At 48.1% G+C, this 19,785-nt stretch overlaps 1 protein-coding gene across 7 annotated transcripts in view; it reads right to left on the bottom strand.

The window, feature by feature from the left end:
- Positions 1–19,785, bottom strand: part of PACS2 (phosphofurin acidic cluster sorting protein 2) — a 77,226-nt gene that overhangs the window by 17,022 nt on the left and 40,419 nt on the right. For 2 of the 7 annotated variants that reach the window (XM_066555377.1, XM_066555380.1), the window contains exons 9-19: positions 18,400–18,557; positions 16,600–16,690; positions 15,790–15,867; positions 14,936–15,057; positions 14,335–14,467; positions 13,600–13,704; positions 12,068–12,174; positions 11,262–11,416; positions 7,917–8,027; positions 5,901–6,009; positions 4,018–4,050 (exon numbers count right to left, since the gene is read on the bottom strand). In XM_066555377.1, the coding sequence (XP_066411474.1) occupies positions 4,018–4,050; positions 5,901–6,009; positions 7,917–8,027; positions 11,262–11,416; positions 12,068–12,174; positions 13,600–13,704; positions 14,335–14,467; positions 14,936–15,057; positions 15,790–15,867; positions 16,600–16,690; positions 18,400–18,557 (1,202 nt within the window). The remainder of the gene's footprint in view (positions 1–4,017; positions 4,051–5,900; positions 6,010–7,916; positions 8,028–11,261; positions 11,417–12,067; positions 12,175–13,599; positions 13,705–14,334; positions 14,468–14,935; positions 15,058–15,789; positions 15,868–16,599; positions 16,691–18,399; positions 18,558–19,785) is intronic. The other 5 variants (XM_066555379.1, XM_066555381.1, XM_066555382.1 and 2 more) reach the window with 3 other exon arrangements.

The raw sequence follows: 19,785 nt of genomic DNA, 5'->3' as shown, positions 1-19,785 counted from the left end.
TGCCGGCAGCTTCCACGGGCACAGCCCCGGCACCGGCGCACGCAGCCACAGCCGGGCCCAGCCCACCAAAGGGCACACCAGCCTCAGAAACAGCGGGAGACAACACCACACACATCTGGAGAGCCACTCTGCTCTGGGCCCCGCCAGGACGCAGAGGGTGGAGAAAGGCAATGAAGGGCACAGTCAAACCCAGCAGGAATTAGGGGGAGACTCAGCAAAGGCAAGAGGAGGAAGAGATGGACGAGAAGGAAGGCAGGCCAGAAGGGCCTGCAGAGCCATTGCTCCCTTCAGTGGCAACAGAGGTCAGAGATGGACCCACAGGGTGAGGAGAAGACCACAGGAGCACATCCACATGTTTGGAGGAGCTGCAGTTCAGCAGAGGGAAGTGACTGCACAGGCAAGACACATTTCTCAGTGACTGAGCACAGGAAACAGGTAGGAAGCACACAAACACAGACTTCTCATGTTTCTCTTCCTGTGCATCCCCCAGTGCTCAGGAAAATCCATCCAGCATTGCTTTCATCCAGAATTTAGCTGGGAGTAGCATAAATACTGCAGGTCTTTCTGTGTTATTTCCAGTACGGATCAGAAATGCACCAAATGCACAAAGGTTGTTAACCTGTGTGATCAGCACAGGTTGGACACTTTCCTCTAAGCCCCAAGGAAAGGATGCCATAAAATTGCAGTGAACATGACTCAGCCAGAGCTCCCTCTGGTCCAAAGCAGAGCACCACTTTGCAAACAGCGTCTCGCTTTGGCTCAGCTCTGCTGATCCATCTTTAAGGCAAAGCCAGGGCCATTGCTCCCTTCATACCTCACACCCTCAGGCACTGCACCCTCACTGTTGTCCTCAAGCACAGGACAAAGTGACCAAGCCCCTGATTCCGTGCTGGAAGGCAGGAAGGTCCCATCTTTGTAAAAACCTCTGCAGGGCCCAGCAAACACATCTCCTACAAACAGCACGTTTCCAGCTCCAGGTTTGCAAAGGGAAAGGAGAAAACCACAGAGCTGTTGGGAGAGGCACAGAACAGAGGCTCAGGTCTCTTCTCTTTCCTTCAGCTCCTTGGGCTTGGAGGCTGGCAGAAAGCGAGTCCCACTCACCAAGCGAGGCAAGCACCACAGCCACCCAGTCATCTCTCAGCTACTGGATGGCTTTGCTCCGAGCTCTGAACAAACCAACCATGTCCAGTTCCAGCAGAAAACTCATCCTTGTTCCCCTGAGAGCTCTGATTCCCACGGCAGAGAGCTCAGGGCCAACTCTGAAATACATCATTCCCTTCAGCCACCATTTTTCAGGGCCCACAGCGATGCACAGGCTGTTCCAGAAGCAATCCAGCTGGATTTCAGCTCAGCCAGCCTAGTCCTGTCACATGCCCTCCTGGAACTCTGCTCTTGCTCATGTATGCAGCTTATCAAAACAGCTGTTCTTCTTGTGAATGAGAGAAAAGATGAGATGACCATGCTTGTTCTTCATTTTTTCCTTCATGCTCTTCCCAATTTTTGTTCTTCAGGATCTCAAGATCCCAAAATGTGAATTCAGAATCCTTTCACCTTGGTAACAGCTGTTTCAATTCTTCCTCCTATCACAGCCCTGCAACTAAAATATCTCTCAACTCTGGAAAGGCAGCTTCCCCTCATTACCTCAGCTGCACAGATTCCCAGGCTGCAGAGGGTTAACTCCACATGTCCAAGGCTTTTTTTATTTTTACCCACAGGGCTTCTGAAGGCCCTGGTACCTCAGCTGTAATTTAAAGCCAAATCTGGCCCAATTTTGTGATTTTTAGCAGTAATTGATGTGTCATCTCTCTAACCAGGAGGGTCTCAGGCACCACCTTTATTTGAGTCTAGTCCTGAAGGAGGCAACAGAAAAGAGAGGACTTCTGTCACTGAAGGACTGTCAGGCCAGGCACCACCACCAGCTCTTCACTCACCTATGACATGAAATCTGTCCTGCCCACTGGGCAACCCCAGCTGTCAGCTGGCTAACACTGTCCTGCTTCCACCAGGGCCAAACCAAACAAGGGACAAAGCAACACCAGGTCCTCATGACACATCACATGAGTCTCCTCTCAGCCTTCCCAAAAACCTCCTTTCCAGCATCTTCACTTTCCTGTGGTGGGCTGGACATTACCAACAGGACATCCATAATTTCTTGAGCCTTGACTCTCCTCTGCTGCACTCCTGTTGCATTTCCAGCAGCTGCCCAAGGAGTTTCCTGCAGTAACCAGCAGATAAGATGAGCTCTGCTGAGCCAGAGGAGGGAGCAGGCCCCTCTTGGCCAGCCAGATTCAGGTCCAGGAGCTGCTGCAGGGTGTGTTTGAGGAGAAGCACTCAGAGCAATGACCTGGACTGCTCAGCCACTCCCCTGCAGGGCCTCTGAGACACACAGCAGGCAGGATCAGTGTAATCTGTGCTCCCTACTGCCCAGGAGCCCTTCAAACCAAGGGAACTCGGAGCAAGAGCTGGGAAGTGCTCCCAAAAGCTTTTGGTAAACACATAACCAGGCAGGCAGTGATCCAGCCCTTGCCCTGACAAGTGAACAATGCTTCCATTTCCAACAGCCAGGCTGCTCCCCAGATTCATGCAAGGGCTATCCAGAAGCCACAAGGCATGAGCTGTGCTGGGCACTGAATTACAGTGGGTGACACCAGCCCAGCAATCCAGCTGCACTGGGAATGTGTGAGAGCTGACGCCCAGGCCTCAAATACCACAGGATTTCTTTCAAGAAAGCAATGCAGAGACACATCAGCGACATGCCCCTCCTGGTGAGAAGCCCACCCCATCCCCAGGGTCTCAGCTCCCCAGGTGTTGCCTGGATTGCACGGCTCCTTCAGAATTCAGTAACCAGGGCTTCTCCCAGAGCTCACAGACACAGTCAGTCACCCAGTGTAACTCAGAGGAGCTGCAATGGCACTTCATTTCCTTTGTGAACCCCCTTCCTCACAGCCAGTCCCTGTGCTTTCAGGTAAGGTCAGCAGATGCTGCAGAAGACCAGGACAAAGCTTTGGCACCATTGCAGTCCATCACAGGCAGTTCATGCGCCAACCTTTGCCATGACAAACAGAACAAGGGCAGGGGCAGAGAGCGGGGTCAGAACAGGAACAGCTGGCAAGAGAGTTGTAAAGCAGCTCATCACATACAGCTACATCCTAGACACTGGCTGGGCTTTCCTTGCACCACTAGGACTTGTTTAACAGAGCAAATGCCAGGATTCTGGGAGAATTCTTTTGCAATGAATTTGTAGGTAGTGCTGCTTGTTTCTACCTGGACCACTGCCTTGAAAGCTGGCCTTGGAGAAGCCATTCACCTCTGGCCTCAAGGGGGAGGGAGCTGCCGTAACTTTGTGTGCTGAGTACAAACTAAAAAATGCCCAATAATCATATGATTCAAAGCAGGGGACCCTGCAGAGCATGGGGGTTTGGAGGCAGCTCGGAGAGCACAGCTCCACTGCCAGCACACATCTGTCTTCTCTTTCTTAACCTCAGAGAAGTCCCATATGTTTGGGGTGCTCTGCCAGTAAGAGACTAGTCCTCAAATTTTTGATTACAGATTTGCTGGTGTGCACTCGGACACTGCACAGCTGATCCCCACCCTGAGCCACTGAGTGCCACCTACAGCACTCCAGCTCCAACAGATGGGAACTGAAAAGCCTTTACTCAATCCTGATCCTTCTGGAGCTATGCTCTATCTTCTGATGGCTAAGGGAAAAGGCAAAGAAAAACCTCCACCTTCTCCATGTTGTACTGCTGTACTGCTCTAAGCTACTCTCTGAACAACTCCTTCATTCCCACTCAGTCTACATCCTGGGAACCCAAATGTGTGGTCCAAAAGCACAGCAGTCACTTTCAACGCTGCAGGCTGCCAGCAGATGCCATGGTTTCAAAGCAGTGAGCAGAATTCAACCCAAAGCACAAACTGTGCATCCCAGACCTGCAGGACCTGTTAAACAAGGCACAAATCACCAGTTCACTGGGAAAAGAGAGGAGCTGGGAGAGGGAACCTAAAAGGAACTGATACCTTATGGTAAAATCAAAATGAAAGCTCTTTTTCCTTTTCAGCAAGCAACCAAAGAAAAAGATAAATGTGTTATTATGTTATTATACTTACAACAAAGTGATACATTTGTTTAGATAGTGCTAATGAAGACACAATTTCTGTGTTGCTTTTAAAAATACCCTTTCTAAATTGCTGCCAGTGACAGAGACCCCCATTCCTAAAGGAAGGGACACAGGAGACAACTGCCCATGCTCCAGTGAAAGCCTCTGGCTCACTCTCCTTTGCTCACAGGGCACTGATCTGAAAGCAGAAGTTATTTTAAGGCAGACACACAGAAATACTGAGAGATTGCAGGTTATGCCAGAGTCTGGCTGAGTTCCAGAAATCTCTCTTCCCAATAACCTCCTAAATGAAAACTATGAACTGCTTCAGGCATGGCACCAGAGTCCAAAGGGTGTCAAACCAAAATGGATCAGACCAGCCTGGTAAAGCAGTCCTGCACACTGCTGGGGGGGGAAAAGGGCAGAGCTTGCTCAAATACATTTCAGTTGTTTTCCAACAAAGTGCTGAATTGAGCTTCTGGACACATTAAAAAGTCAAAACCTTTAAATGTGTTTTAATGACACAAATGAAGCTGTAACAGGATGGAGGAGGCAGTGGAAAGCAGTGCAGAACCCAGCACCTGAAGGGTGCATAGGAAGAACTAGGCAGCCTCAGAAGGGATTCCCACTGCACTGAGGTGTCTGAGCTCCCTGCTGGTAACCAAGGTAAGCCTTCACACCAAAAATAAATGCAGAACTGAAGGCAAGAGCTTCAAGTGCTCTGTAGCTCTTTGAATTTCATCCTTATTATCATGTTAACTTTAACAGAAGTCCACAAATACATGAAGAGACTAGACTAGTGTCTTTTACTTGACTAGTCAGTCTGGAAATACAGGAAAAACATGTAGGTAGAATGGGTGAAATTTCACTGAATCATTTCTGCACGGTAATGTGAGAGCAGAAGGAATTCCACAGGAATGCAAAAGAAATATACTATGAGAATTTCCAAAAAGAAGGGGGAAAAGTGATGCTACCCACACTTTCAATTTCTCCCAATTCTTAGGCAAAGGAGACACTAATAAGAGATGTTAATGGACCAAAAATGAAAAATCAAATAGAAGTAATTAAAAATCAACAACATCCACATCTCATAGGGAGTTGCTAGTCCCTGACTGAGGAAACTCACATCAGCTGAGTTCAAATCTATCATTCTCCTCTGTCCCATGACAGAAATGCTTCTCTACCCTTCAGTGACAGTTACTCTTCCTCCTGGACCATGGCCACAGGAGGCCCTACCTACTCCTGAATCTTGTTTTCAGGCCCCAGTCCTCCCTCCTACAGCCTGCTTATCCCTTAAGAAAAGCTAAAATGAAATCTAGTGAATGTCAGCCCTCCCCAGCAGGAGTCCTGGTAGCTTGCAACTGCCAATCAACAAGGATTTTGTCTCTCCTGCAAGAAGCTCTGCTATTTACACTCCAAAAAGTAAGGGGCTTAGTTCCCTACATGCCAATGTAAAAAAGGTCAGGTCTCACAGAAGATACTCTGTGGGAGAATGCCAAGGTCCAGTCTGACACACCTAAGGTCACTGTGGTGAGAGATCTCTGGAACCTAAGCACATAAAACTTGTCCATCCCCATCCTGCTTAGCCTGCACTTCCCAAAACCTCTTACATCTTCAAAAAACAGAATCTCTGCACTTAAAGTAACCCTGCTGCTGTAGATTCCCTGAGTGGGACACACTGCTGGGTGCAGGCTCCCAAGGGCTTTGCTGTTTGGTTTTCAGACTGCTGGCACGACATGAGAAAAGCACTTTGCTCTCAAGCAGCAGCTGGTGCTGGGAGCCAGCAGGACAAGGGGGCCATACCTCTTCTGTTTGTAGGTCAGCATGGCTTCAGCAATGGGCAGCTGGTGAGCACAGTTTGCCCCTGCTATGTACTGAGTTATCCGGGACACGACGTCGGGCGCATCCGAAACTGCAGAGAACACAGGGAAAAGCATTCAATGACTGCTCAGACCATGCCAGCCCTGGCCTCCCTCAGACCATGCCAGCCCTGGCCTCCACCTGCTGGTGGTGCCCAGCCAGCTGTGCACCTTGCACAAGAAGCTCTGCCTACCCCAGAGCGCAGTAAAGCTGAATCTGTACTCAGCATTTCTGACCAAATCTGGGGTCTTTTCGATTTGTTAAAAGCTTTTCTTTGTCCCTGCCCAGAGTCAGCTTTAGACATTTCATGCCTTGGCTGCAGGTGTCTGCTGAATAAAGTGCCTGGCCATGTCTCTCAGGTGAGCTGCTCTTACACCAGCACTGAGTTACCTGAGTTTCTAATGAACTCATGGCCCTGCTCAGTTGGCCTAAAAAGACTGAGGGGCACACAAGGGTAGGAAGAGCACAAAGATCCAGTGATTTTGTGAGACTGTGGTTCATTCAAGTTGACACAAAGGCATTTCCTAAATGCCTTCCATACTTCTTTGGTTTCAACCAAAGAGCCTCAACTGTGAGATCCCAGGAACACAAGTGACCTTCAGCAGGCACTTCCATACTTTAAAATGGGCATTTCAACCCAGACTCTTTGTATTTGAACAGTGAACTCGTAAGAGTTATGGTTCTCTGCCAAATCTTCTTGTGCCATTACAGAGTTCCTGTGCAGCTGCCACCACACAGACAAAAATGCAGAATGTACAAAGTCTGCACTATACAAAAATGAAGTGGACTTTTCCTTATAGCAGACAATCAACTAAGGAACAGATATGGCTTTTTCTGGGTTTCTACAGGTAATGAAGTATTCCTAATTTAGACACAAAAATCAAGTCTGTATTGACATTTTTCTGCATTTTTAAGTGCACCAAGTAATTAAAGGAAACCAGTTCCATACACCAGTTCTTCCCTGAATTCAGGATTAAGGGAAAGTGTAGCTTGGATAGCACACTAGGAGATTTCTAGTCCAGCCCCCTGTTCCAAACAGGGCTGACTTCATCTTCAGAACAGGCTGTCCAAGGCCTTGTCCAGCCATGTCCCCATCTGCTGGAAACAGCTCTGAACAATTACCCCTGAAGAGGTCTCTCTCCTCCTGTCATGGCTAGAGGACTTCCAGGAGCATCCTGGGAGTCTCAGGAACTCTGCAATTCCAACAGGGAGAACCACATTGCAACACTCACGGTGCTACACAAACTTCAAAGCTTTTTTCTTCTAATGAAATTTCTGTGTGGGCAATGCTGCCACAACAGCATCAAATCTCAAGCCTTCACGTAGCCCTGAATGTGGAAAATCCTCCTTTCTCCTGTTTCCTTCCATTCTTGAGGAAATGGAGGAAGAAAGTGTAAGCATTCATATTTTAAACAAATTAGTACTTCAACTGAAGTAAGGCTTTAATCTGGCCTAGAACAAACTCAGATCAGAACAGGAACTTGTTGGTCTGACCTAGGGCAGCTCCCACTCGTTACCACACTGGTGAAGAACAAAATTCTTCTTTAATGAGAATGTTTTCAAGTCTGCTGGCAGGAACTTTCTCACACACAACTAACAGAAGTTAATCTTCCCAGAGCATCCAGTTTTCCAAACGTTTTAGGCTGCACAGTTCCTGAAGGAAAGCAATGTACTGAACTTAGGAGCAAGACCTCCACATCAAAGAACAAAGCTGAGAGCTAGGTAAGAACAGCATGACTCACAGGCAGCTACTTAATGCCTCTGAGAGCCCATAACTGATTGCAAACCACCATGGGCAAGACTTAGAAAGGTCAGCATCTGAAATGGGAACGTGGTGTAGTGAGGAGAAAAGAGGAACAAAACCACTTGTCTGCTTCCTCTCGTATTTACTTGACCTCTGCTAAAATTACTCACTCAAGCTTTTCATCCCACACAGGCCAGACAGACACAGAGTCTTACCAGTGGTCTGTGCTTCAAGTTTGTTGAACAGATCTCTCCAGGCTAGATCTTGGAAGAAGTTGTTGTATCTATAATCTACAGACCCCAGATACTTGGCCACTGGATGAGAGCCTAAGAAAGAAAGGAAAACATCACAGCTGTGCTCTCCAGCACTGAACACAAGCATGGTTTTGATCTGTAAGGAATTCAACCCCAAAATCAAAACCACACTAGACACCTCAGAAATAAACTTCTTCAATTATAACCAAGTCATTTAGTCCAGCTTATCTCTACAAGAGCATGCAAACAGACTTCCCAGTGCAGACTGCTTCAACACATTGCTATCTTTCACTTGAACCTTCCCCCTAACAAATTAAATTTTAAAAGGCCAAAGGAAACAGGACTGGGAAACTGCTGAGGAAATAAGTTATTTGGAAGGCACAAAGGCTCTACAGCTCTCCATGTCTCTCAGTTTTGCAAGCAGCTCTCCCAAACAGCCCTTCCTGCCCACAGGCTGCACCACAGCCAGGCCACCTCTGCCAGGAGGGGCCAGACCCCTTCCTCCAAGCACCATTTGTACCCCACAGCTATTCCACAACACTGAGAAGAGGCAATTGCCCCCAGGCAGGAAAAACAACCCAGGGAGGCTTGTTTAATCTGTGGAGAAGGGCTATAAACTCAATAACTAGGCTGCAATTTGAGGCAGAAAGCAGAGCCCAGGATTACAGGACTCAGTGAATACTGGCACATGCAGCAGGTCCCTGCTTACTCTGCCTGAGCCTCGTGGCCCAGCTCCTCCATGAGCATGGAAAGACCTCCTGCAGAAGCTTGGTGTGTCCAGCCTCCAGCCCTGCCTGGACATCTGACTGCACACTTACACTGAGCAGGACAGGGAAGGTGCTCAAGTGACAACCTCTGCCCTGGGAGGGTTCATTATTTTAGGCCACTTTCCTTTTAGGACATCTGTGTCCCCAAAGCAGACAACGCCCCCTAGCAACTATCTCTACAGTCTTTGAACACAGGAGAAAAGGTGTGCCAGGATCACCCTGCCCAGCCACCACCTGGCAATCAGGCTCAGCACCAGCCCTGTACATTTACACTCAGCCATGAAGCAGCCTCAGAGCTCCTCTTAATCACATTGTTTTCATCCTTCCTACATACCAAATTTGTCCATCAAGCCACACTTCCAGTCAGCTGAGTTAATGGGAAACCTGACAAATCCCTTCAGGACAACCCCAGTTGCTTAACTGCCCTCACCATGGTCCAGGAAAGCTCTGGTGGAAAAAAAAAAAGACCCAAACAATAAACCCACTGTCTCAGTGCTTCAACTCTCCAAGCTGATTTCCAGCCTTCAAGGAGAGGTGAAAGCAGGAGGTGCCTCTGAGCTGCCTCAGGGTCAGTAGAGGCTGGGACCCCACATTTCCCCTGCAGTGGAGTTTTGGGCAGGGCACACAGCACAGCTCTGCACCCTGTGCTGGAGAAGCTTTCCCACACTCTGCACATGGAAACAAGCAATCAAAGCAAGGCTCCCAAGAAGTCCTACCCATGGGAGCTATACAAAATGTTAAAATACCCCAAACAGCCAAAATACCCCCTCAACATTTTATTTTCCCCTTTTCAGCTATGATATAGTGTTTTAGACAGCAGAGGAGTCTTACAGCCATGGAATCAGTGGCATGGAGCAGGACTGAATCTCCCAGTTCATATGTTTGCAGACACTGAGCATTTCTGATTGCTAATAAACCACTGAGGGTTGACCCTTCTGTCACTGGCGTGTGTAGCTGTGGACTCAGAAAGTAAAACCAGCCATGGAAAAACCCTAGTTCACCACCAACCCATTTCAAAGGTATTGCAAGCAGCAGAGAGGCTTTTCCTTTAAGACATTTATGGCATGGTCACCATTCTGTCTTTGGTGCTTTTTCAATTGTCAGAAATGAGAGGTGGCTCCTCAATCACTTTAATGAACTGCCAGAGAGCTGGCCAGAAATAAGCACTTGATCCAATCAGGAAATACTGCAGACTTCTGTGGAAAAGATCCTCTTAAAGAAGTTCTATATTTAAAGTAGAATCTAAAAAGAATCCACAGTTCTAAAGCATTTCATTATCAAAGTGTCTGGTTCATTGTTTTCTTTTTTGATTACAAAACAAAGTTTTAAGATTAAAAAACCAACCTGAGCCCAAACACTAGCTAAATCTTGTGTTTCACTTTCAAAGATAGAGTATTTTCAGATCATTAAAAACTGCAGGACAGAAAACTCTTCTCCTGAGGCCAGGAGACAGTCAGCAAGTGAGCAGCAAAGTCTCAGACACAGATTCTCATTCAAAGCACATTTAACCTTGCAGAAATTAATATTTTTTTGGTTTTACTCCCTAAAGGGCTCTCTCTTCTCTTCCTGCCAACCACTTTGGAAACTAAATGCCTTTTTTTACAGAATGATCCAGTTCTTTTCCTCTGCCTTTTTTATTTCACTCTTGCAAATGACACCACTGAATGGACAGCCTAACCCCAGTGTTCATGGTGCTGGGCAGCAGCTTCTGATTCTTACAGGAACTTCCGTCAGCTGCCCCCAAACCCAGAAAAATGGAAAACACTGGCAAAAAGTGCTTTTCAAGTGTTCTGTAGCTTGCATCACTTAAGTGCTCTGTCCACACAAGTCAAGCCCTGGACCCCACCAGCACTGCCCAGATGTCCCTGCCCACAGCACCAGTGACTCCCCTGCTTCCCAGGCCTTGCCACCACCACATTCCTCAAGGTTGTGACTACACCAGCACCCTGGTGCTGCTATCAGTGCACTCTACCTCCCTCACCACAAGCAATCCAAGCTGGGGAATGTTCCACCCAGGCAGGCCTGCTGAGCTGCTGAAAGGGCAGAGATAAAGTGAGGGAAAAACCTGAGCAGACCAGCATGAAAAGTAAAGGTCAAGAGATGCATGTAATTTGAATAATTCAAATTCTCAGCAGTTTCAGAGCCTTTTAAAAATTTTCAACCCCTCCTCTTAACATTTTCTGAGTCAAGTCCAGGGAGGCCAGAACAGTTATTGCTTTGGGAAACATGGTGCCCACTGAATTTAACATTTCAGCCAGGAAAAGGGTTTCCAGAACAATTCTGTGCATAAGAGTCTCCCTGTATGGGGAAGGAGTACTTAACCCCTTGCTTCAAACAAAAGGCTTACAAGCAGACTTTGCCATCAGGAACTTAGAGATGAAATTCACTTCCACAAGAGCAGTAACACCAGCACTGCACAGTCATCTAACAATTTGCCTCATTTAACCTATAGCCAAAGCTCCAGAAAGGCTTCTCCTGAGGGAACACAACAGATTTCACCCATTCCCCTCCCTGTGAAGAAACACCATTCCTTATTTACCTAGAGGGATGATCAGAAATTTCATGTAGCCGAGCCAGTCGGGGGTTTTGTGAGACAGCTGCTCTACAAAGAGCCTCAACACAGCACTGAGGTAATTCTGGGCTCCTGCCACTGCAATTTTAATTGGGTTTGGAGGCTGTGAATTGCAGTTACAGCTAGACAGAAAAAGAGGAAACATATTTGTAATTGTGCCTTCAACCACATATTTCAGAGCAAGCAGCAAAAAAACCCAAAACTGGTTAATAACAATTATAGCAGAAGAGAGTTTGTTCAATACACAAGGCAATATTGCAACGATTCTCAGCAGCTTAAAACATTATTAATAAAATACAACATTCTTCAGTAATTCCTTAATTGGTCTCCCTGCTCCTTCTTTTGCACATTTTGATATTCTAAAGGGCTGGGCTCAACTACCTAGGTTAGGATGTACCTACTAAATGCTGGGTCAGAGAGCACACTCAGGTACCCACAGCCCCCAGCAGGTAAGCAGGGAGTGCCTTCAGAACTGAGGAATTATTCTGGGAATTGTTTGGAAGGGAGAGCAAGAACTATTTTAAACCCCTATATTTGTTTTGCGTGCACTACACCCCCAAGGCACAGTCTCTGATAATCACTGCTGCTGGTGACTTGCATGCCCCACATGAGGCAGAACAGCAGGCCCTGCAGGGGTGGTGAGTGCTGAAGAGCCACACAATGCAATTCTGACTTCAGGAAAGCAGACTGGAAAGGTTTCATGCAGTAGTTGAGAAATGAACTCGCTGAGTCCTGGGGCACAGGAGCTGAGAGGCTTTTAGGTGAGAACTTACTATCTCTGTATCCTGGAGACAATTGTGCTGAAAGCTGCCTGAATATCAGCAGAGGAACATGTGCAGACCACTGGCAAGGTGTGCTTTTGCAATACATCTGAAAGGTACTGAGGAGAGAACAACATTTTTTAGTCAGTTTTTTTCAATAGAGTTTGTCACAAGAAGAAAATGTGCCTTCCCCACCCTCCTGGGTATTCTCACACCCACTCCTGGGCACTCTCCCTGTGTCTGAAGGTGATGTGGCTATTTCACAAATGCCTCCTCTCTGCACAGCAGCCAAAGGAAAGTTCTCCTTCTAGAAAAATGGCAACATCTTCTTGACAGACACAACACCGTATCCCAGAGATGCAGCACAGTTTTTACAGCCACAGAGGGCAGGGCCAGCAGAGCATTCACTGAGCAGACAGCCCTGGGAAAGAGCAGACACTGCTTACCTGCCTGCTTCTGGCAGTGCAGCTGCAGCTCTCTGATTTCCATTTTGAAGAAATGCAGTGCTCTGCCCACCCTTAAACACTGAAGAAAGGGAAGGGTGCTACCACATCCATGTTCCTTGTGAGGGACTGTTTCCCCTCCATGCAGCTGATGGGGGCACCACACACCTCAGGTACACATGGACATAATTATGGCACTAATTATCTCACACTTTCAATTTCTGCCTGACTGATCTATACACCCCAGTCCATATCCCTCATGCCCTCTGATACTGCAGGCACAAGCTGCCAGAACCCCTGGCAGGTGATCTACAACATCTGTCCATCTCTAGAAGGCATTTCTGTGTCTTCCAAGAATAGAGAAAGTGGAACCAGTAGCTCAGATGCTATTTTTGCTCTCTCACACATTGAGACCCTAGTTCTTCTAGAAACAGAAAGCCAAAGCAGACAATGTAACTCCACAAGCCTGGCACAAGTTCCCCAGGCAAGGGCCACCCAGCACGTGTTCATTGGTCCTCTTCCATACATATTTTATTGCTTTCTCAGAATAAGGTTCCAAAAGGAGCAAAATTTGCTCCAAATTTGTAAAAATTTCCCAATTTGTTGTCAGCAAAAGGAAGTATTGGTCAGAGTTCTCCTTAAAACAACTATCACTCAGCAAGGATGGGGTGATTCCTGCAGTCAGCAGTCACATGCATGTGTACATGGCTACAGAGCTGATCCAAAATATTTTCTCCTGTTCACCACCTGTGCTCAGAAACCTCAGCCTAAACCACCACAAGGTCAGACCCTGCTTCCTTTGTCCCAGCCTACCATAGTTTAGGGGGCTTTTGAGTGCAAGGGTTTAGCCACACTCCCAGTGTGCTGCTGACCACAAGGAATGGCACTGCTTGGGGGAGAAAACACCTCTGTGGAAAGGTTCAAGTGGCAAAGCTTTATAAGATCCCAGCATCTCCTGGCCAGATGAAATCCAGCCTGTGAGCACTGAGCACTCTGCAGGCAGCAGACCCTGCTTGGTTAGTGCAGAGCTCAAGGCCTGTCCATTCCTGAGGAAGAACAGTACAGGAGAACAGTGCTCCAGGTAATGCCTCCTGCCCTTACCTGGCCTTGCCAGTCAGATGTATTGACAAGGATAATGTTTTCTGGCAGCTGGTCATCAGAAACCAGGATGTGATTCAGCTGATCATACACTGTTTTCCTGGGGATCTGGAAATAAAGACACAGAGAAGGAACAGTAAGAGGTGTCAGCTTTAGCCATCAAGCCTCCAGCTCCAGCTCTTGCAATTGATGTAGATGCTGGTCAGTCACCCCACCAGCAGAGGCACACTGGACACTCTGCAGCTTCCTCAGTGTTAGCCACCATGGATTTGTTAGCCACTACTCTTTTTGCCATGCACCTTTACTTACATCACTTTATACCAACTAACAGCAGCCCAGGAATTTAAGATTCATAAAAGCCAGGAACAATCTCCTTCAAGGAGGGAAATAAGTGAGTCCCACAGCTAACAAAAGCACAGCACATATGCTGTGCACAAGACAGTCCCTAGCAATCTGCCTTATTTCAAAAGAGTAATTCCTCAACACACCCCTATTCATTTCTCATTCTAACAATCTGCTCCAGTGTTTTGAGTTTATGGCTGGCTGACAAAGCTACAAGCTGGCAGACCCCAGCAGACTGGATGGAAGATAAAATTTTAGCCAAGACATGAATTCCCTCCTTCCTGAAGCTGCGGGGCCCAGTTCCTTCCCAGCAGGGACAGGGCTCGAACCAGAAGGACAAGGAGACAGTGGAGAGGAGGAGCACTGAGTGGCTGGAGGGCAGCAGTGTCAGCTGACCTGTAGGTGGTGCCGGGTGTCCGGGGAGCGCTCGTTGTCCAGGCTGTTGGCTCTCTCGTTCTGCGGCCTCACCGGCTGCCTCTCCTTCAGGGACGTGCTCCTGCCCCGGCGCCCCGTCTGCTTCCCTTCAGACCTGCTGGGAGACTCACACTGCCAGGGCAGGCACACCTCTGAGTGAGACACAGCCCCCAGAGCCCCACCACCCGTCTGGCAGCCTCAGTGATGCCAGCAGAAGCTCTGGGGAATTCTGCACGGAGATCTGAGCTAGCTTGAGCCCGGCTGATTCTGCTTCTGACAGCACAGCTCACAGCTCAGCACATTCTCAGGAGTGCAGGATGACTTCCACGGCCTGTGCTAAAACCCACACCCCCTCTCTGCTATTGCTACACCAGCATCATAAGATCCAGCCAGGCAAACTGCAGTCACACACCCAAAGCAGCACAGAATACCTCTGGGCAATCATTTATCAGTGCTCCAGACCCATTGCTCAAGTGCCCAAACACAGGGACGGTGTCCTTGCAGCTTACTGCCTTAAGGCCACCCTGACCAAGTCCTAGCATGCTGTCCATGCCTGCAGCAGGCACAGCCCTGTCCCCTGTACCTGGTGGATGGGATGATGAGGGACTCTGTCTTTGTGATCTTCCCACTGGGTGGGAGCTTCTCCACAAACACATCTGGAGTGGGGAGCTCAGCCTCCTGGACCTCAGCTTGCTGGTTAGACTCCTGCAAAAACACAGGGAACAGAGTTAGCAGGAACAAACCCTCCCTCTGTCTCACCTTGGGAGCTTAGCTCTGGCAGGGGCACATTGAGCTGCCTCTTCCAGACATCCTGCTCACTGCCAAAAGGGGGAAACCAGAAGTAGCTGTCTGGGGCTACCTGTTCCCAGCTCTGCCTCACAAGGGAGCTGGAGGTAGGAAAGGTGTTCAGATATGCTGTTTGGAACAGGCACTCTCACAGCTCAAAGCCAGGGACATGCCTCCTCATGCAATGCAGATGAATTCACCTTACCCAAATGAACTAGCTAAGAGAGAAAGACATGACAGAAATGTTACACACCCCACGTTCCCAGCAGAGCAACTTGAGCTTTGGGATTTCTACCCCAGGACCAGCTTGATTTCTGCCAACTCAGCTGAAAGTAATACTTCTGTCTGATCAAATGGAACAGCCCTGAGCATCCTTTGCGTGCTCAGTAGCAAACTTTGGGCCAGCCTTTCTCAGGCTGCTTGAACAAAAGGTCAAATAGAGCATTTCACCTGCAAAAGGCTGAAAGACAAGAAGCTCCAAACTAAGGCCAGGAGGAGAACTCAGTGCTATCTTCACTGCAGCTGATTTTACCCATGGAAGTTGTGTTGCATGTGCAGCTATACAGACAGACAGATGCACCCCACAGAATGCAGCCCACAGCTGACACCAAACTGACAGGAGGAAGGTCAACAAGTGCATTTTCAACTTACATAAGGGACAGTGTCAGAAACACTGTCGCCTGCATGTTTGGTTCCAAGACTCTTTGTCTTTTCAGGCACTTCTACCTGCTTGAGAGAAGAAAAATCCTCAGGAGGTTTAGCACCAGCACAGTTTCCAGCCATGTTCTCTGGGTCAGGCTGTTCAGAAGAGAGGCTTCTCCATTTAAACATCACACAGCTCTGCAGCATGGCCAGCAGCGCTCCCTGCTCACACCAGGACTGCACACATCACTGTGGGATGTGGCAAAGCTGATGAACAACACACAGGAGAGGCAATGAAATGCTCTGGGATGGGACTGACACTTTATGCCCATTCAGGAGGGAATGGAAAAGCAGCTGAGCTGCCCCTGACCATTCACTGTCAGCCACCAGGAAAAATACCCCAACATCAGCAAAGAAAAGCTTCCTCCACAGAGTGCTAGGAAGTCCCTAAAACTCCCAGGCAACATCTCCCATCCTGGCAGCCATTTCAGGCACGTGGGAATCTGAAGCTATTTACACCATGAGCAAGTATTCAATACATAACCTGAAGATGCACCCTCAAGTTAATACCATATTTGCATTAAAACAAAACAAAACAAAACCAACAATAACAAAAAACCCAAAAAACAAACAACAACAAAAGAAATCCCAAACAAAAAAACCCAAACTGGCCAAAAAAATCTCCAGTCCCCAAAAAGTCTTAGCAGAAAATGTGTATCTCTGCATCCAAATCGTTGGGATGTTAGGGGTGTCAGAGAGGGTAATTTACAGATGCAGTTAGAGAGAGTGCAGAGAGGTAACACTTGAAATGTGACTTACAGGACTTGGTGGCTCTCTCTGGCTCCTGATGCTGTGGATGCTACCAATTTCTGTCTGAGAGCTGGAGTGTGACAGTCCTTCAAAGTAAGGTCTGAATAAGAAAAGTAAAACCCATTTCTTATTACCAGAAACACCGACAGGGCAAGTCCACCACACTCAGAGCAAAGCAGCACAACAGTTCCCAGATGATCTTACTGCTCCCCAATGGTTCCAGTGAAACAGACTATTTTGAAAGGAGAGGAGGGTGTCCAGGACAGTAAGAGAAGCCAGAAAGTCCAGGCATTCCTGAATTTAGCTTCTGACTGACATACAGCAAGCAGAATTACTGCTTCCCCCACACCCCAACACTCTGCTCCTGGGTAAGTGATTCTTGGGCTAACATACATTTTGTTTCCAGCTTGCATCTGGATTTGGCTGCCAGCCCTAGGCTCCAATTACACATTTGCTCAGTAAGATAAGGTACCACACACAATCAGATTGTGCTTCCACTCAAAAGGCAGCTCATCACATCAGGCTACAAGACACAATTACAACGTAAGGAACTGATTTTTTGTTGTTGTGGGAAAAACCTGCCTCAAAGGCATCAACATTTATCACATCCTCTTCAAGATATGAACACCAGAACTGAACCTAGGAAACTACAGAGTGTCTCCCCAGGACCACACACAGTAAGTTCTTATTCCAGCATTACTCCAGCAATCACATAGCCCAGCATAGTTTGCTCCTCAGCTCCAGGGAACAGGATATGAACTGGAACATTTTGGCTTGTTTCAAAGCAGCTGCTTACCACAACACATCTATTTTCAAATCCCTTCATGGTAGGGCCAACCAGCTGGCTGGAATCTTGGGTTAAGTACCAAACACCTTCACATGCCAGCAGCCCCACCATTTCCACTGCTGCCCCACTCTATCCTTGGCATCTCCTGGCTCACTGACAGGGACCAGCTCTCCCCAGACCCAGAATCTGTTCTCAGCCCAACAAGGTTATAATGACACCTGGTAATTAGCAGATTTAGCAGATGCTGTACTGACCAGCTGCAGTGGTCAGTGCCATAAGTCTCTGTTTCAGAGCCATCACACACTGAGGGCCTGAGCCTGCAACCATACCCCAGCCAGAAGCAGGAGTCAGCTCAGTCTCACATTTTCAGCCTTTATTGAGCAGAGTGTGACACAGCTGTGTTAGCTCAGAGCTCTGCATCTGCTCAAGACCCCGAGCCAGCAACCCCCAGCTCAGCTCCACAGTGCTGGGAGTGACCCACAGGAGCTCTTTAAGTACAGGCTGGAGCACATCCACGTGTGCTGCAGTCAATGCCTTTGGGCCCTGAGGAATCCACTTGTTTCCTGCAGCTCTGCTTCCTTAATCCCTGCAAAGACTCTCTTTCCACACAGGTGTTATTACAGGAAAGGTCTTTCCAGAAAGACAGTGTGCCTTGTTCATCCCTGCCTCTACTCCTGCCTTAGCACACATTTCCTTCCTGGTTCTTCATCCCTGCCTCAGCACACATCTCCTTCCTGTGTCTACCTTCCCTGTGCTCAGGTGGCAGTGCAGCAGAACATCTGCAGAGGGAACAAGGAAGAGCTGGGACTGAAGGGAAGTCAGACACCCCACACCCTACCTCTAGATCACAAGCTGTCACTCCCATTCTAACACCACCATGTCAGGAGGGGAAAAAGAAACACAGAAGAGTGGGAATAAAACCAACATCTGACATTGTACATGGCTGACAAAGCTACAAGCCGCAGCAGACTGGATGGGGTTTGCCAGCCACCTCTGGCCAGCAGAAGCTGCCTCACACTTACTTTAACTTTGGCTTTGGAGTGCTCAGGACACTGTCATCATCCTCCATTTCTGGCCCGCTGTCACTGGGGTTCTCTATATCCAGCGTGTCATACAGAAGGTCCAAATCCTCCTCCACCTCTGGAACGTGCTCTGCTGGGTCCTGCTCTGAATCCAGAACCTACACAGGACAAAAAGAGGCATCACCAGCTCTGCTAGGAGCCAGACTGATCCCACATCACCCCTGCTCCCCCCAGGACTGCAGGACACCAGTCCTGGCAGTAAGATTCTATTCCTGGTGCTAGGATACTATATCCAAGGAACATTAAGTACATGAGAAATGCTTGTCTTGGATCAAGCTTGTCAATGCCTGGTTAAGCAGGAGTTATATATTGGACCAGGCATCCATGAGTGTGCCATTGTTCATCTCCACTGTTCAACCCCATTCTATAAACAAAGCTTTAAAGCTCCAAAGGAATCGCAGTCTTCCTAGAACCAGTACAAAACTCCAGTATTCCCAACAGTGTAGCATGTATTGGTTTTTACTGAAAAAGCTGTCCTGACACCTCCTGATTTGATACCCAGAAATGTCCACAGGAGGCGCCTGAAACCTGGAGGAGGATCCGCTGCCACGGCCGAGGCAGTGAGAACAAACATCTCCCACTGAACTCGCTTTACACACATCCCGGAGCAAGCAGGGGCTGTGCCCTGACCAGAGCTTGCTTTTGGAGTGGCAGCTCCAGAAAAAAAGCAGCAGCAGCTCGGCTGCCTGAGCTCGCAGCTGTGGGTGCTGACTCTGCCGAGCAGCAAAGCTAACAGGACTGCTTGCAAGAGGAAGGCAGCACCAGGAGTTACTCACTCTTTCCCACAAGCCACAGAATCAGCACACAGCCCCACAGCCAAAGGAGATGTTAACTGGTTTTGTGTTGGATACTTATTGTTACACAGGTTTCTGGGGGTTTGGACCTGTTTCATCCTTTCCTGCTCTGACCAAGCAGCTGACTCTTGTGGATTGAGCTCCCCATCCAAGGTTTTCATGTCTTGCCTGGCTGTTCTAGTAAGATGATCAAACAGGCTGGGCTTTAACCTCACAAGCAATACACACCATTTGGACTGCTTGCCTTTGAACGGGTCAAAGATAATTTCAAAGCAATCTGCAAAACTAATGGTTATGCACATAGCTGCCAAAATCTGCTTTTGATAAAACTTCATCTACAAAATGCTTGTTGACATTTAGAAGTTGGCCCTCAAGCCTCCCTGCAAGGCCAGGGTGTGAGGAAAGGTCACATACACTGTGGACTTGAAAACAAAATGAAGGGAACAGAAGGAAACAGGAGTGTTCCTGAAGACTAAAGCAAGATGCACCAAGCAGAGGGCAGCACACAAGGCAGGGAGATTTACAGAAGGAA

This window comes from Molothrus aeneus, chromosome 9 (genome assembly GCF_037042795.1).
Source record: "Molothrus aeneus isolate 106 chromosome 9, BPBGC_Maene_1.0, whole genome shotgun sequence".
Classification (NCBI taxonomy): Eukaryota; Metazoa; Chordata; class Aves; order Passeriformes; family Icteridae; genus Molothrus; species Molothrus aeneus.
Note: the sequence above shows the minus strand (reverse complement) of the source record. Positions and strands in the feature narration are given on the sequence as shown.